The sequence below is a fragment of the Gouania willdenowi genome, chromosome 21 (genome assembly GCF_900634775.1).
Source record: "Gouania willdenowi chromosome 21, fGouWil2.1, whole genome shotgun sequence".
Classification (NCBI taxonomy): Eukaryota; Metazoa; Chordata; class Actinopteri; order Blenniiformes; family Gobiesocidae; genus Gouania; species Gouania willdenowi.
Genome location: NC_041064.1, coordinates 21,765,745 through 21,783,680, shown reverse-complemented (window position 1 = coordinate 21,783,680; position 17,936 = coordinate 21,765,745). Strand labels below are relative to the sequence as shown.

At 37.8% G+C, this 17,936-nt stretch overlaps 2 protein-coding genes across 8 annotated transcripts in view; both read right to left on the bottom strand.

The window, feature by feature from the left end:
- Nucleotides 1-1,433: 1,433 nt before the first annotated feature.
- Nucleotides 1,434-9,996, bottom strand: cnot11 (CCR4-NOT transcription complex, subunit 11). 2 transcript variants are annotated; one of them, XM_028436248.1, is made up of 7 exons: nucleotides 9,304-9,995; nucleotides 7,292-7,456; nucleotides 7,047-7,199; nucleotides 6,438-6,640; nucleotides 4,346-4,548; nucleotides 2,568-2,664; nucleotides 1,434-2,435 (listed from the first exon to the last, which is right to left on the bottom strand). In XM_028436248.1, exons 1-7 carry the CDS (start codon nucleotides 9,620-9,622, stop codon nucleotides 2,238-2,240), a joined length of 1,338 nt encoding a protein of 445 aa, XP_028292049.1. In that variant the 5' UTR covers nucleotides 9,623-9,995; the 3' UTR covers nucleotides 1,434-2,237. The 2 variants fall into 2 exon arrangements, 1 of the variants encoding a protein (XP_028292049.1); XR_003672655.1 differs by having other exon boundaries at nucleotides 2,400-2,435; nucleotides 4,255-4,548; nucleotides 9,304-9,996.
- A 757-nt stretch (nucleotides 9,997-10,753) lies between these two features.
- LOC114455139 (abl interactor 2-like) overlaps nucleotides 10,754-17,936 on the bottom strand; it is a 37,870-nt gene continuing 30,687 nt past the window's right edge. For 2 of the 6 annotated variants that reach the window (XM_028436184.1, XM_028436185.1), the window contains 6 exons: nucleotides 16,300-16,424; nucleotides 15,814-16,122; nucleotides 14,031-14,195; nucleotides 13,862-13,942; nucleotides 13,535-13,717; nucleotides 10,754-12,705 (listed from right to left, as the gene is read on the bottom strand). In XM_028436184.1, coding sequence (XP_028291985.1) covers nucleotides 12,530-12,705; nucleotides 13,535-13,717; nucleotides 13,862-13,942; nucleotides 14,031-14,195; nucleotides 15,814-16,122; nucleotides 16,300-16,424 — 1,039 coding nt within the window. In that variant the 3' untranslated portion in view covers nucleotides 10,754-12,529. Of the gene's footprint in view, nucleotides 12,706-13,534; nucleotides 13,718-13,861; nucleotides 13,943-14,023; nucleotides 14,196-15,813; nucleotides 16,123-16,299; nucleotides 16,425-17,936 lie in introns of those variants that run through there. The other 4 variants (XM_028436188.1, XM_028436189.1, XM_028436187.1 and 1 more) reach the window with 3 other exon arrangements.

The following is a 17,936-nucleotide window of genomic DNA, read 5'->3' as shown; positions in this document are numbered from 1 at the left end:
GGTTTGTGCTCTCGACCAGGTTTAAGCAGCAGACTTGGCTTAAGCTGCAGACGCACTCTCATGAAACCACGTCATCATTATTAAATAAGTCATTTAGTGATGCTTTAAAACACTCAACAAAGATCTACAAAAGGAAAAAGGAGTCAATAAGACTTCTGTTATGTTTTTTTTTTTATATTAATACCGCTTTAATACGTATTTTAAAGAAAGTGTCTATTTGTACAGTTGCCGTACGGACAACCCCTGGTGCTATTGGTACGGTTACCAAAGTACATGTAATTAATGGACATAAATGTCCATTCATTAATTAGAGATTAATAATGACAAAGCTCTGAATATACAGAGAAGGAGGGGCTTCAGGGACAGTAACAGGGCACGATATTAATAGGCAGTGGCTATCCGTACGGTTGCAGTACCAATATACCTACATTCTATTCGTACGCCTCATTGGCCAGTTTCGGTCACGTGACTAAGACTAAACCTAACCGTAAACCTAACCCTAACAAATTGTAGCGATATAGGGTTAAAACCTAATCCTAACCCTAAAACACTACGTACGTGTACTCCGGTAATCTTAATTTGAATTTAATGTTTAGTGCTGAGTTCAACAAACACTCACGAATTACATATTATTTGATTGTGAGTTACAGCATTGTCTCTTATTAAAAGCTGACAGGTGTTAAGAAAAACTCATCAAACTCACATGATCAGTGTGTGATCACATACTTCAGTTGTTTTCTATAATAAATGAACTAAATAACAACATAGAGGTACATCTAAAAAAAATTAGAATATCATGAAAAAGTTTAACATCTCATTTCAAAACGTTAAACCCATAAATGATACAGGCTTATGACACACAAAGTGAAATATTTCAAGCCTTTATTTCTTGAAATTTTGATTATGGCTTACAGATAATGAAAACCCAAAATTCAGTGTCTCAAAAAATTAGAATATTACATATGATCAATAAATGGATATTTTAGACAAGAATGTAAGACTTCTGAAAAGTAGGTTCATTTCTATGCACTCATTACTTGGTTGTGCCTTTTGCATGAATGTCTGCATCAATGTGGCGTGGCATGGAGGTGATCAACCTGCGACACTGCTCAGGTGTAATGGAAGCCCAGGTTGCTTTGATATCAGCCTTCAGGTCATCTGCATTGTTGGGTCTAGTGTCTCTCACCATAGATTCTCTATTGGGTTCAGGTCAGACCAGTTTGGTGACTAATCAAGCACAGTAACACCATGGTCATTGAACCAGCTTTTGGTACCTTCGACAGTGTGGGCAGGTACCAAGTCCTGCTGGAAAATGAACTTAGTATCTATAAATATATATATAAAAATGTCCTGGTAGATGCTGTGTTGACTGTGGACTTCAGAAACTAAGTAATGAGTGCATAAAAATGAACATACTTTTCACAAGTCATACATTTTTGTTTGAAATATCCTTTATTTATTGATCTTATGTAATATTCTAATTTTCCGACACAAAATTATGGGTTTTCGTTATCTGTAAGCCATAATCAACATTTCAATAAATAAAGGAGTGAACTATTTCACCCTGTGCCATGAGCCTATATCATATATGGGTTTGACTTTCTGAAATGAGTGACCAAAACATTACACTTTTTCATGACATTCTCATTTTTTGAGACTTACCTGTATTTAACCCTTTACTACTTTTAAAATGTTCAAACCACAAAAACTTCCTAATCATGTCCAACTTGTATTCTCACTGCTCAGTAACAGATGACATCACATCCTGTTGGTCTGAGCAGAGCAGTCGCCCCCTCAAGTCTCTAATCATTAAATCTGTGATCGATCTTGTGGGTCTTATTGTTGTGGCGGTTTTGAATGGAATGAGAGGGAGTCAGGTTTTAGGGTTGCTGATCAGATGCTCAAACCATGTTTAAACTGTAGGCGTGGCTCTATCAACAAAACTTTGATGAAATACCCCTCATATCCGTTTATTTATTTACTTTTTAACAAAGGCTTGTTTCCAAGAGACAGAGAAATGTGGAGCTTTTGTAAAGTTCAGGAAAATCCACAGTAAATAGTTCCAGGTGAAAAGTTGATCTGATGTGAGCAGGAAAGATTCACATCTATAAAATCTATAGTCCCATATGCCCGAGCAGCACTTATTTTTTGCTCCTGTCATGTATCATAACAATGACTGGTGAACAATGTGTTTCTCTGGGACTGTCCTGGCTGAACAGCCCCTCCCCCTCAGGTCCTTATTTAGCAGCTTTGGCTTCTGTGGGGTTTTCTCCTGTGTCCAGAGTCTTTAGGAGGCGGAACAGTCCAGCAGCCTCACGGATGCGGCTGAACTCGATACAGAAAGCCTGGACTTCGATGAAAAGGTCCTGAACGTTGATGATTTTGTTTCTGATCAGAGACTGGAGGAAGACACAGACGAGGCGGACCAGGCGGTTCTGGAAAAAAAAGCAAAGACGGTATTCTGAGTCTGAGGTGGAATAATGCAGACCATGATACACCGTTAAAACATGACAACACTGACACGTTTACAGGCTTTGACCTTTTCTTTGAATCAAAGGGAACTCTACCTGCATGTATTTGTCTTTAATTTGCTCACAGGTGGAGATGCAGTTGGAGATGTACAGATGGATGAACTCTGGAGGTAAATCCACTGCTGTGGTCAACCTGAGGTAAAAGAGGGTGAGACACATGTTGGTACTCACATTCATTAGTTGGTTGCAGGGTTAAGGTCAATTACATTTTTGAATTACAATTATGGCTTCAATTATCCATGTTCAATTCCAACTCAATTACGACTACAGCCCTCAAAACCACATTTTCAAGGATTATATCAAACTTTCCTGTAACATTCTGTGCAAATACATTGCCTATGATTTCCTTTTACCAATAGGTGGCGCTATGACAATGAATGACGGTTGGGTTAAACCATAACGCATTTTTTTGACATACAAATGAAAGCTTCTATGATTAATTAGCATCTACTTAGCTCTACAAACTCCTAATAACTTCCAAGTGAACAGGCTGCTAAGAAGAATATTTAAATCTATAAAGATTCAACTTTATTGTCAAGATAGTTTTATAACAAACCAAATAACCATGTACGTTTAAAACAAAAATATGAATGTGTGAAGCACTTTAACAGTGCAGTGCTGGATGCAAGACGTATATTTATAAATGGCCGTTAAATTCATTAATCAGACACCATGTAGTTTGCAGACATTCCAAGTGTCATGTACTGAGTGAGCGTCGTACTGAGATTGTATATGTGCATGTATGCACATGCCAACTACAGGAAAATGAATTTTTGCTAAAAAAAAAAAAAAAATAATAATTCAGTTTTGTTTATTTTTGTTTTCAAAGGGAACGAACACGTGTTTTATTTGTTTATTGGATTATGTTAGGGTTATAATCTCAGTACATGACACCGGCAAAGGCTCATCAGTCCTACCTCCACAGTGATGATGTCATAGATCTAATTGTATTAACTCCACCAAATGCCAATTTTCAAGGGGTGCTATTGAGTAATTTTGCCATTCACATGTGCAATTCCCCCAAAATATGTAATTTCTCGTCCTAATATGCGTTCAAATTTTCATGCAAATGTGAACATCTTTAGGTCCTCAAAAATGCGATCACTTTTTGTAATAATAATAATAATGATAAAAAAACAACTTTTATTACAATAGGGTCCTAGGTACTGTTGGTGCTCAGGCCCTAATTACAATTATTGTAAGTTACAATTATGTTTTCAATTACTTACAAATAATCACACTTACTGAGCCTTTATTAAATAAGCCCATAAAACATAACCTTCCTCTTCTGTTAGCATCTCTAATGATAATGGGTCAGTTTTGACCCATGTCTTAATTCAGCTGTAAAATACACTAACAAATATGATTTATTTTTCATCTCTTGGTTACCTTGTTAGGATTCCTTATTCATTCAAATATTGGTAATAATGTTTTTGGTGTGTCACTATACCACGAGATATATTTATTGTTTTAAATGGGAAAATGATCTTCAACAGAACTGACAGGTAGTTGTAAAACTTAATTATTATCAACATGTGTTTCATATTAACTATGTATTTGTAAGTCACAGAACTATAACTTGCATTTTATGAAATTGTAAATTACAATTACAAAGTCAATTACCTGAACTTAATTACTTAATTTATGGTTACAACAGTAATCTTTTTAAAAAATTAAAATTACAGTTATAATTACACCATAATAGTAATTAATTGTCACTTACGCAATTACAATTAAAACTGAGCCCAACCCTGGTTGGTTCATCTGCCGCACTTTGCTGCTAATGTTTGGGGCTGACTTCGTCCCCCACCCACCTGTTGACCACCTCCATGGAGTGCAGGGACATGTCCATATTGACCAGCACAGAGAAATACTCAGTGATCTGGCTGCTCTGCATCAGTTTCAGCAGCATCTCAATGGCCACCAGTGGGTTATTCTCCACCAGATCAGGGAGCTTTGCTGGAGTCAGTCCGATGTGATAAACCAGCTTAGGGTCTTTTTCCAGCTCGGCGAGAAGCTGCAGAGACACAATACGGAGATGTTTCATTCACTACGTTTGATAAACACTGAGTAAAAGTCTTCACGAACTGCTCTGGTCAGAATTGTTCTTGCCCTCTATGGAAAAGTCACGTAATGACACCAAAGTTAAACAGTGGAAGCAGCAGGAACAGTCACCTGATCCTAAATATGAACACAATCTCATTTTTAGATTTATCGTGTTTACTTTGATCTAAATAATCTTTTAAGTGTTAGATTTTATTTTACACTTTTTTTTTTCCTTTCTAGTTACCTCACTGCTTTTCTATAAACACTATCCAGCGATTGTTGTTTTTTTTTTAAAAAAAAGGCTTGTTTTTTATTTTTATAAAGACAACTGATACATTTTCAAACAATTTTCTAACTTATTACATTTTCTATAATTCTTACAGCTGTATCCATATTGTGTTGTGATTGACCGATAGTAACAATCACACTAACATTAGCAGATCTGAACTCATTTCAGCCACAAATACATTACTTTAACAAAACGATGTTATTCATAAAGGCAACCAGGTGACGAAAAATCAAAGAAAGAAAAAGAAGAAAAAGGAAACAAATAAACAAAAAACAAACAAGAACCAGATATGTGAGATTGACAAGATTGGTTTGGAGTGAATAATAAGTGGGTGGCCTCAGCAGATTTCCATCTAGTAAAACATGTTTCTTTCTGGAGTCTGCTTGGACCACTGCTTTAAGTGGTTCTCAAACTGTTTTGGCTCAAGTAAGTTTCTTTTTATTTCTGAATCCAAATACCTCATTTGTCTGACTACAACGTTTTGCTTAGAAAACTATTTAAAAACAACAATAGAGCGTAATGATGGAATGAATGAGTGAAAACCAGTGTTGTGCTAATTACTGAAAAAAAGTAACTAGTTACTTCATCCACAAAGTAACTCAGTTACTATTTTGATTACTTACATCAAAAAGTAATGCGTTACTGGAAAAAGTAACTTTTAAGTTACTTAGAATTAAAGAATTGTATTATTTATTTTGGGTCATTTGTGTCCATACAGCTTCATATCAGTGCTGTAATAATATAATAATCCACTGTTGATCAACTGCTATAAAACAACCATAAATGATTTGCATATAAAGCACAAAACAGCTGCCCCAAAATTAAAACAGTATTTTTTCAGCCTTAGCACAGTAAAGTATGTTATCACCCAACACTGGTGATAACACACATTTTAAAGATATCTCATTTTGTAAATAAGAGGAAAAACAGTATTTAGTGCAGTGGTTCCAAACCTTTTTTGGATCATGACCCTATTTTGATATCAAGAATTTCTGGTGACACCAAAGACACTTTTTTCTAGAATTAGTTTTCGATCATATTGGAGCTCAGATATTTATTTTATTTATTTTTTTACTGCATTTTAGTTGCACTATATTCACAAAGTGAAAGTATAAAAATAGTTGTTTAAGATTGTGTGTTGTTTAAAAAAAAATAAAAAATTATAATTTAAAAATATTCAAAAATCCATTTTGTAATTTTTCTGAAATTTCAGGCGACCACATTTAAACGCCAGGTGACCCCAGATGGGCTCCCAACCCCAAGGTTGAAAAATATTGATTTAGTGGCTCCTGAATAGATTTATTTTTATAGTTTTTATCCTTTCCAGTAATCTCACACCTAGAGTGAAACTTAATTTGTTAATTTTCTAGTCTCTCAACTACCCCTGTAGTGCCATCGCATAGCCCCATTCTTAAACAATATGTGATTTTCTCCATGTGGTATATTTCTCTAAGTTTCTCAGTCCACATATTGCATGTTGGGGGATTTGGTTTTAACCAATTAAATGTAATGCATTTAATAGCTCTAGTTCTTCCATCAGGGCCTGCTGGTATTATTATTTAGTGTTTTACCTGTGACTGCTGCTGTGCTGACAGGGGGCTCTTGAAGGCCTTGGACATGATGCGTTTGATTTCCAACCCAGTGCTGTTCTTCACACACATGGAGCGATCCCATTGGATGCTGTGGTCGGGCTCTGTTGGGTTCAGCCACGCCAGCTCGTCCTCGCACACGTGCAGAGGCGGCGCCGGCCGGATGAACTCTGGACGGAAATGACCTGTGGATCAAATGTGTCGTTATTTGGACACCAAATAAATACATAATTATTTAGTTTTAGTCAGTCTTTTGACTAAAACGCAACTTAGCTTTAGTCAAAATTTAGTTATCAGGATTTTGTTCAGTTCTAGTCTAGGGTTTTAGTCAACTAAATATGCAGGATAAGAGTTTTTACATTTTCTTTTAAAGATTTGATTATCATTGATCAACCCGATATGTAATGTTTATAAATACACACACAGACAGATTTGATTGGGATCAATGCATAACAGTTGACAAAAACTATGACAAGAAATTTTAGTCGACAAAATGACCACTGGTTATAGGTTATAGACTCAATACAGTTACCTAAACTAGATTCAACACTAACCCTCATCGTCTGCTATAGATCAAATTATAACTCTTACTCTCTAAAGGGGGGCGGGGCCCTGTGACCAAAGACTCTGTGATCTGATTGGCCACTGAGCTGTCGAACCCTGAGTTGGAGGAGTCTGGATCAGGGTCGTTGAGGATGCTGGGGAAGCTGGCCTTACTCTGCGTGGGCAGCTCCGACTGACGCTCTGCACAGAAAATAAAAATACATTTCACTATATTAACACAAAAGATGCTGAGTTAACCATATTCAAGCGGACCTGCTCTGCGTGAGGCTAACCTGCTAATGCTAACTGCAGCCCGCTGATATCTATGGACTGAGGCATGTTGCTGACATCCATGCAGGAAATCTGTCGGGGCGTCTTTTTGAAAAGATCTTTGGGCGGAGCCAACATCAGCTGAGAGAGGAAGAACTTCTCTGGTTGGGTGATTGGAGCCAGGAAGCCTGCAAACAAAGGGTTAAAGAGGGGAATTAGTTCATTTATAGAAACTTCATCTGTTCTAATGGTATGATCTTCATACCACCAAAGATTGACGCAAATCAAATAGATTCAGTTCTTAATTTAATTGAAGAAAAAAGCCTTGTGAGCAGGGGAGACATGCAAAAAGGTTTCCATCAAAAAATGAAACCCAGGAGGACATTATTGCTGTGCTAAGCAAACCAGTTCCACTAAAGCACAAAAACTGAGCTAATATTTACACCAGTGGTTCCCAACCTTTTTTGGCTCATGACCCCATTTTGATATCAAGAATTTCTGGCAAGGCCCAACAACATTTTTCTTTTACTGGAATTAGTTTTTGATCATGTTTGTTACACTATTACAGTTACTGTATGTTAGCTCAGATATATATATTTACTGCATTTTAGTTGAACTATATGAATATTTGAGTTTAGAATACAATTGTACAATATTGTTTGTTGCTTTAATTGAAAAAAACAACAATAACTTAAAAAAAAAAAAAAAAAAAAAGATGTAAAATTTTCAGAAATTTCAGGCGACCCCATTTAAACTCGAGGTGACCCCACATGGGTTCCTGACCCCAAGATTGGAAAACCCTGATTTACACGCAAATAATTACAGTTGGGTGATATTATCGGCTGATATTTACCATAAAATGTATAAAGTGTCTATAGTTCCGGACCACAGACAAATCTGACTATTGTTCCGACACTTCCTGGGCCATGTTAGGATAGCCAAGTGGTCTAAGGTGCTAGACCTTAGGACGTTTCCTTCCGTCAATGTTAGTTCGAATCCCACTTCTGACATTTTTATTTTTCATTTTAACATATTCAACATGGCAAATTCCACCTTTAAAAATACATATACAAAAAAAAAAAAAAAAAATATTTTAGGGTATTTCCTGGGTTGGGGATATGGTTAGGGTTAAAATAAAACTGACAAAACTATAGCTATAAGGACACAGGTCCGGCAGTGACATAACTAACGGCAGTCGGCTTAGTGCGCATGCGGACGCATGCTCACAGGAAGTGCCGGAACAATAGTCAGGATTGTCTGAAGTGCGGATCCGGACCATTAGCAACTGCCTAAAATGTATCAGTTGTACCTTTTATTTATACATATATATATATATATATATATTTATTTCCTTCACATGTCTGCAGTTATTTACTCATGTAGTTCCATATTAGAAATGGCCATTGATACAGAAGGGTATCAATAGCTCCCAGGACTATGGGTAAGTTTTCCGGACCTTTTCTACATAAACGTAATGTGCCTGTGTGTTATCACCGTGTCAGGATAGCCGAGTGGTCTAAGGTGCCTGACTCAAGACTTCTTCCTTAAGCTGCCATGAGTTTGAATCCCGCTTTTGTCATATATATTTTTTTTCAGTTTAACATAATTAACAAGGCAAATTCCACCTTTAAAAATACATATATGAAAAAAATCAACATCTAAGGGTATTTCCTGGGTTAGGGCTAAAATAAAAGGGTTAGCGGGGTAGCTAAAAATAAATATGAGCTAAAATAAAACTGACGGAACTTTAAGTCACGTGGTACACCAATCACATCACCTAAACTGGCCAATGAGGGCGTTGCGAATGAATCGACTCCATATCTATAGTTATGGCCTACAATATTTTTCTGACAAATATGCGTATTTTTTTTTAAATTTGTTTACCCTAAAACTTCCTTAAGGAAGGGTATAAAAATTTCGTTAGGTTAAAATAATTTTAAAAAGTGCAGGCAAAAATAAATAAATATAAAAAATAAATACATCAGTACTTTTCTGTTAAACAGCCACAGCTCTGAGGTGAAAGGCGGAGACCTACCGGACAGAACTCTCTCCGGTTCCTCTCCAGCGGGTGAAGGGTTCAGCAAATGGGCAAACACGGCAGCGAACGGGTTGGCGGCCAGCGGCTCGGTTCGGTACATTTCCCAGAGCAGGTAGAGAGCAGTTAGCCTCTGCGGGGAGCTGGGCAACAGGTCCGGCTGCTGCAGCAGCATGACCAGCACCGAGCCCGCCCTGAAGTGGTCCGCCTTACCGAAGTAGTGATGGAAGTGAGCGGACAGACTCTCGAAGGTGTTGGAGCAGGCTTCCTCTGAGATGATGCTCAGCAGGTTGGAAAGCTCCTTAGCAGGGACAGTCATGGTGGCCTCCTCCAGTTTACCTCTTAATAAAATAACACTCACGACTCTACACCGAAGACCTAATTCATTCTGAGCTACAACTTAGAAACTACAAACTTAAAGGCATCACCTTTTTGCTGCTATTAGCATAGCAATGCTAACCCACAATAACCAGCAAAGTCATGACAAAACTAAAGTCTCCACCTGCACAGAAAGTCACATAGACCGACTCACTAACAACAGAAAACTGAATAAAATACAAGTAAGATATTTAAGCTTGGTAAAAACCTTCCTCAGGACGGAGCTACATGCTAATGTCGGACAGTTTAAATTTAGTCGACGCTTCCGGTAAGGTGCACTATGGGTAATGTAGCTTTTTAAGTCCAACTTCTCCTGCTTACTTTCAATACGGTATATCAAAAATTGAAAGTTTTGTTGAAATGTAAATAAAAAGATAAATTTAAAATGCAATTTATTCGATACAAAGTGAGTTAAATAAGAATAATTTTCCCCCGTTATTACAAATGCGTCTTTGTAGCATCATTTCCGGTGTTCCGCACTTTCAAAATAAAATGTTTTTTTTTTTGGAAGCGTACCTTTGTGTTCATTTTTTAAATAACATATTTTGGAAAATGCTCTTTGTAGGTGTAGATTGATTTTTTACACAATTGTGTTGCTTACAGAGTACACATTTTCGATCTTTGTTCTTCTGGCACTTTAAAATAAAAAGTGCTGAATAAACCATTAGTTATAATTCTCAATGCAAGTTCTGATCGTGATATTAATAGTTCAATAAGACTTAAAAAAAGGAACTGGAAACATGTAACTCCACATTTAAAGAAAAATACATTTACTTCCTGTTTTGACTAATTTTGAACTTTATCAAATCATATCAACATTGATTACATGCCTTATTAACACTGCACTGAGGTGATGGAAAATGTTTAGTGTTTTTGCTATTTGTATCAAAAAGCATTAGAACAATAATACATAACAAATGGTAAGTGAGTCAGGTTTGCTTTAATACACAATATAAATATTAAAATATTTGATTTCTAATGTGTAGCTACTTCAACTGTTCTGAATAAAACCTGTTTGTACTCCTCCCAAACCTTTTTAACACTCAATGAGTAAACCACATAGACACAGACAGGCTGGTAAAACATTTACTTTGTAATCTCATTTTTCATTCTCACAAAAGAACAACACACTTACTGCTTGTGAAACATAACCTCTGTAGACAATTTCAATCAGAAACACCTGCTGGCTGACGGAAGGATACAATACGGAATGCATAAAAACTGTCAACTACTTCTCAGTCATTTTGAAAGGTTCATTCAATCATATTTCAGTGAATTTAATTTCAAAATTAACTTAATCAGAAATGTAAGGACAGGCTGTAGGTTTCTGGAAAAAATCTGCATTAGAGAATCCATATTTTGCACATTCTGTTTTAAAGGGATATTGACGGCAGAACAAAAATCAGAGCGTGCCTAAATATCTGACGGCCAACCGGTCAGGCTATTCTACATTTTTAAATTATTATCTTCTGGAGATTTTACATGGAAACTGTATGATAAAATGTGTTTGCCCGCAGCAACATTTCTTGAAAACAAATAATTTCATCTGACATTAAAGTGTTCGAATAATGAAATAACTATTCTATGAAATGATCAATTCCTAATGTATTTGGTGCTGAAGTCAGTCTTTCTTCCAAAAAACTAATTAAGGTTTAAACATTTCTTTAATAGAAATGTTGACGTCACACTTTGACATTCTCTGATTTTTGTGACCAAATTCCTCTTGAATAAACTCCACAACAAAGACACACTGTAGTGTGTTCAGGTCCATGAGCGACGAGGGAATTTCTGGTGAAACATATTCAACACACACACGTACGCTCACACAACACACACATACGCTCACACAACACACACATGTACACACACGCACACTCTTCTTTTGGGAGACATCCAATCACGCACCAGTTTTTAGCTGAAAAACTATTAAGACTAAAAACTGCACAAACATCAACACCTCCAGCTGCTCCAACAAAGAGAAGAACGTTAGTATAGATGAACGTATATATATATATATAAAAATACAACAAAGAATATAAAATCAAATGTAACATATCAGGCATGCAGGTAAACACACTGTAAACATTTAAACTGGCAGCAGGCCCAGAGTCTCCAGCTGGTAGTTTGTTCAGGTCCACTTCACGGCAAAAATCACAATGAGAAAAAGGCTCAGAGTCCAGATGGATAAATGTGTCATTTTACATCAGCGTACTTACTTATTTACTTTGAAAACATGTCTCAAAAATATCATTAAAAATCACTTCAAATCAACACCTGTCAAGTTGTTTGCTTCTCTTTAAATGTGTCGTCACAACTGAACTAACTGGACCCATTCAGCACAGATTCTGACTGGTGAAGAAAAAGGTCAAGATGGTGCTTATTCCTGCATTTCAGTCAGATTAGAGTAAAATATTGAGATTGTATAAAAAGTTCACATTGCTTCTTGGAGAGACATACTGTACACAATTATGACTGAAAAATCTGCTCACACTCCCTGTGCACACCATTCTCTTCCTGTTCAGTGAAGGTTTTCACCACAACAGTGCTGTAAAGTCGACATTTCCTTTCACTTCTGCTTTAAAACTCTGACGTTGACACTCAAGCTTTATTTGAGCAACTTTCATCTCCAAAAACAACAAAGAATGTTTTAATTTTCACTCCTCGAGGCCCCTGCATTAACTCTGACTGAAGAAACTGTCCATAAAGTGCCCCAACATGCAAGGCATTATGGGTAAAGAACTCTCTCCTTAAACACTATTAAAACTAAATCGATGTGTCTCTTCGTGAACTGTTGAATCTCTGAGAGACTTCAGGTCGTTCACACTGAGCTGCACATCAGAGGCTCTCCTCAGTCTGCGTAGTGCATGATGGACTCCACGTAGTTTCCCGGGAAGAGGCCGGTGGTGGCGTTCATCACTCCCTCAAACCAGCCGTCCTCATTCTTCTTGATGACGTAGATGATGGCGCCTTCCTGAAATGACAGCTCGTCCTCTTTGTCTGCGGAGTAGTCGTAGACGGCAACCACTGGAGGGCAACGCACACAAGGCAATCAGTGGCAACCAGAGGAGGATTTCAGTCCACCAGGTAAATCAACAAACTGATCAACAGTTTTCAACATATTGTGACACAACTCTTAGAAGACGCAACAAAAGGTGTAGAAATACAGCAATAAATTACCTAAATCTGTAGCTACTAGCTAAGGCTGTGAGAAAAATTGATTCGGCAATATAATGCGATATTTCACCAAGCGATTATCATATTCACCCAAAAAATGTCCAAATCTATTTTCTTATTCATGTTTTTCAGCGATAAAACTATTTAATTGTGCTAACAGACGCATAGCACGTAAGATCACATAAGACGTTGTTAAACTACATGACTCCTCAATGCATTTTAGCTTGGAAGTTTATTGCACTTTATTTTCATAAAACATACTGGGCACTTATATAGATGTATGTGGTTACTTTTTTTTTTTTTTTTTAAGAATTCAAGAATTTAACAACATCAGAATCTGTTGTAGAAGCAAAAGTTAAACTTTTTTGAAAAATTTAATTTGACAGTTTTGATAAACATACCACTTGTTTTTGATATTCGTACTTGAATTACAGTTAGTTACCATTTCCTTGTTGTCGCAAGTTTAAAAAATTGAATAAATTGTATTTCATACCATTTTGTACTTGTAGAGGTGAAATTTGTAATCATTGATATCGCAATATATATCATATTGTTTTGTGTTGGGATATATCGAATCGTGCAAATCATGAACCATAACATATAGTCGTATTCATGGTAATGTAGAGCCCTATTACTAGCACCTATACTCTACATTAGGAGAAGAATGTATGTGGTGCACCTTTCTCCAGGTAGTTCCTGGGAGCCCATGGCGGGTCCTCCTCAGCATACGGATCATTGTACTCCACCACTGCCGAGTCCTCTTCTTCATGTCCGTCCTCCAAAGGCTGGGGAGTGGGCAGAGGATCCTCCTGCTCTGATTGGCTCTCCACAGGTGGCTGAGGCGGAGGAGAAGTTTCTGAAACTGGAGAATGAGGAGCGTTGTTCATAAACAAAGCATGAATTCTTTCAAATGGCAAAAATGATCATTTTTCAACAGACAGATGAAGATGATTTCAAACAAAGACTCAGATTTACAAATGATGGAATGAAACATTTCATGACTTACTGGATCCTTGAACGCGAGCTACAAATCCCATCAGAGGGAGCTGAGGGGTGAACTGGAGGAGCGATGGAGGTGGGGGTGAGGCTGTGAAAACACACGTAACTCTAAGTGAACGAGGAAACTGAGACCAAACCAAAGCGTCTGCATGGTCATAATGTGGCTCACTGGGTACCTGGGCTCTGGTTGTAGTAAGGCTCACCGTTGACCTGGTTCTGTGTTACAATCGGCTGCCCAGTCACTGACGGGGGACGGCGGTATGGCAGCGACCCCCCTACCTGGGGGTTCTGCTGTCGGGGCTGGGGCCGGTTCATGCTGAAGAACTGATGGACAATGGGACCTGACTCGGCAGAGAGTCAGAGTTTTATTAATCAGCTGATTTACGCATTAAACTCATCTTAGATCAGGGGCTAAATCTACGGAAAAGGGTTAGGGCCACTGGGAAACAAAAAACAGCCACTAAAAAAAAAAAAATAGATCCAATAGTGTAAGAAGAAGAAGAAAAAAAAATCACAATTATAGAACTATTTTGTTCGTGTTTTTTTTCCAGTTTTAATCATATCTTCCTCCAGTAGCGTAGAAAACCGCTGCCTGCCTCCACCAGTGGAGTGTATGGGAGGAGCTTGCAGGCGCACCAAAATAGTAACATAAAAAAGTAAGAAGGGAAAAAATCAGGACTGGAAAAAAAGTTAAGAATAAAAACTCAGACAAAAAAAATAAATTAAGAATACAAAAATAAAACAAACAAAAAAAGATAACCATATGATTTAAAAAAGTGTTCTACAATTGTGACTTTTTTCTTCTTCCACTACAGGATCTGTTTTATTCCCAGTGGCCCTAATCCTGTTCCGTATAAATCTGATTTTAACTGGGCCGAAACAGAAAAATCCTAATATCATATCATTAAATATTTACTAATTACAGAAAGCGTAGGCTTTCCTCTATTCAAAGACACACAGAAGACCTCACATCTAAACTGTCTCATTGGCTGTAGATAAAGATGAGTGGAACTTTTCTGCTGCTCAACCCCCCCAAAGAAAAAAAAAATCCCTTCTATTTCAAGCAAGTAAATTCTGCAAGATAGTTTTCACTAAAACAATTCTGTCTCGTGAACAAACACGCTGTTGTTTAATTGCATAAAAGTAACAAATCAAACCAATCTAAGTAATGACGCTGTCACTTAACAAAAGGAAGGAAGGAAGGCGCCGCTTCGTGTATTAACCCTAACCCTATGGGAGAGAGCAGTGGGAAAGACCAAAAAAAACTTAGGAAATATCCAAAAGGTCTTCTCCGTCTGAGTCCGAATATATGCATCCCTCTTGGGTAGAGTCAAAACTGCGCCCGCTAGAGACAAAAAACAAAATTGCGCTGTATAAAAGTGCTCATTTCATGGAAAATGTGGCACCAGCGGACGCGTTTTATTCCCTTGAGTCGGAATATGTGTTTTTTTTTTGACTAGGGGCCGAATTGCACCCGCTGAAGGCCGCAGAAGTTGCTGAAGTGTGCTTCAGCATCAGGGTCGGGTTTATGCTAATGATGGCTCCGTTACGTAACGCAGCTATAATTTCTGACCCGCCCATTAAATCCTTAACACAGAAATGTGAAACACAGTTTGTGAAGCCTAGCTCCACAGTTACATTCTTAATGGTTGAATGGCTTTGTACATGTTTTAAGGAAATACATTTATGACCTATTAAATGTGTTTAGAAGAAAACTTCAGAATTTGCTTTACACGGTCTTTAAAGACTAAACTTTAGAAATACTACTGAATAGAAATGAAGTGTTTAATCTGTATGTGGACATACCTGCTGTATATACTTAGTCATTCATTGTTGTCAGACCATTTGTCACTTATTCAACGCTCACATTTAAAAATGCAGTATGAAGGAAAAGAGACAAAAACAAAGTGGGACAGCAGGACACGTGCAGGCTTTGGTGAGCAGCGGGTGAGAACTCACCTTCAGCAGATGATGAAGAGGAGGAAGATGGAGGGGCGGGAGGAGTCGGCTCCAACTGGACCTCGGACATGCTGAGCGAGGGGTTGGAGGTCGGGGAGGTGTCAGTGATGGGGACGTTTGATTGGGAGCTGAATAGTTTGGGGGAGGAGTCAGAGTGCTGGGAGGGCGAGTTGGGTGGCAGAGGAGCGTTGGGTTGTGTTAAGGTTGTGGTCGAGGAAGAAGAGGAGAAGGAGGAAGGAGTCGGCGAGGGGGAAGGGGAGGAGTTAGGAGCGGTGGAGGAAGAACTAGTCGGTCCAGCAGTTGGGGAAACTTTGTGAGGGGAAGAAAAGCAGGAAGGAGTTAATGCAGAGAAGGGAGTGAGTGTGAAGGATAGTGTCGTAAGTCACTCCATTTTGTTTTTTAATCACTCCATAAATGAGCTGAAAACTAAGAAAGAGCAACACAGTGTGGTGTGTTTGTACAGGAATGTAAAGCTAATTGTTGCACCTGGGAAGGTAGACGGTGGGGAAGGTGTCGGTACTGCGATGGGAATGCCCACGCTGCCGCTTCCACTGTTCTCCCTGCTGCTGCTGCGGCTGCTGCTGCTGGGATGGCTGCCTCCGCTGCTGCCACTGAAACACACACACACAAAATGAATGCCTGGCAAAGGGATGTACTACGTGTTTTGCCTTTGTTACGGCTGGTGCCTCATGGCCTCTCAGTCTGCCCTTCCTCCTCTCTCCTAACACACCTGATTCACATCAGCAATCAGGTAGGAGAGGGAGGAGGAGCTGTATAAAGGGCTGAGAGGACCAGAAGGACTAAGGCACAACAACTGACCAGCAGCAGACATGTGGGGAGACTTCTTCAGCGCCCCACTGGAGGATTTGTGTAAGTTTGTTATTGTAGTTTGGACTGGAGATTTCTGCTAGTCCTGTTTTTGTGTTCTGGTAGTTTTAGTCTTTTGTATGTTTTTGTAGTTTAGAGGGTGGATGCTGGGATGATGGCCCAGTATAGGGTTGGCCCAGTGTCCTCCCTACTTTTGAGTTTGGCCAGGGTCTCCAGTCCCTTTTAGTTTGTTCTGTTGACACTTTTAGGATTTTGTTAAATACTTTTGATAAACCTTTGATTTCTGTGTGGCGTCTTGTTTATGTTGCGGCCCCTCAAGTCTTGACTTGACATCCTAGAGGGGCTCGTAACACCTTCCTCTGAAAGATGTACAAAGAAATATTACAGTAGCAACAGTTTGAATTTGTTTTTTAGTCAATAACACCTGTTTATCTATTTAGTAATAATAATTAAAAAAACATAATCCAAATTATGTGAAGCATACTTTGTCTCAATCTCTTTAATTATTATCGAAAAAAAATGATGTACACCCTCCCTCTTATTTCTAAATCCAAATACCCCCTTTGTCCGACTACAACATTTTGTCTAGAATACTATGAAAAAACTACTTTAGAGCATAATGATGCAATGAATCTTAAAGAATCTCATTTTGTAAAAAGGTGGAATAAAATGGGGTTTAGTGGCTCCTGAATAGATTTATTTCTGTAGTTTTTATCATTTCAGATCATCTCTTTCCTTGTATTTTCAGTTAATGTTTTAATTAAGGGAAATTTCCATCATCATTATTGTGATTATCATTTGTAATAAAAAATAAACATCATTAAATCCCATATTTTTAATGCTTTCATTTGTTAATTTTCCACTCTCTCTGTCTCAGTTACCCCCTGTAGTGCCATGGCATACCCCTAGGGCTACACATACCCACATTTGATTAACACTGATATAAGACATATGTTTAGGAGAGGTTTGTTAGATGTAATTTCTGCCTGAGAGTGGAATAACCAAGTTTCTATTTGCAATTTTTTTTTGTTGCAACAATCAAACAATAAATCAGATGACATTTAATGGCCAGTTTACCTCAGTTATTATGTATTTTTATTTATTATTATCAGGGAAAGAGTTTTCAACCTAACCATACAAAAAATTATAATAATTAAACAAACTCAACAACATGCATAATCAAATAACTGCAACTTCAGTGAAGAAACTGAAAGAAAGAATTTGAGAAACAAAGTGATTGAGACACAGGACGGCGTCGGCTCATTATTAGTGATGAAGCAGGAAAATCAACAAAG

Excerpts from the sequence above, each read along its gene's own strand:
- cnot11 (XM_028436248.1), bottom strand. The coding sequence starts at position 9,622 with ATGACTGTCCCTGCTAAGGAGCTTTCCAACCTGCTGAGCATCATCTCA. Across the intron at positions 7,200-7,291 it reads GCTGCAGTTAGCATTAGCAG|AGCGTCAGTCGGAGCTGCCC; the intron begins GTTAGCCTCACG and ends TTTTCTGTGCAG. Across the intron at positions 6,641-7,046 it reads GCCCCGCCCCCCTTTAGAGA|GTCATTTCCGTCCAGAGTTC; the intron begins GTAAGAGTTATA and ends TTTGATCCACAG.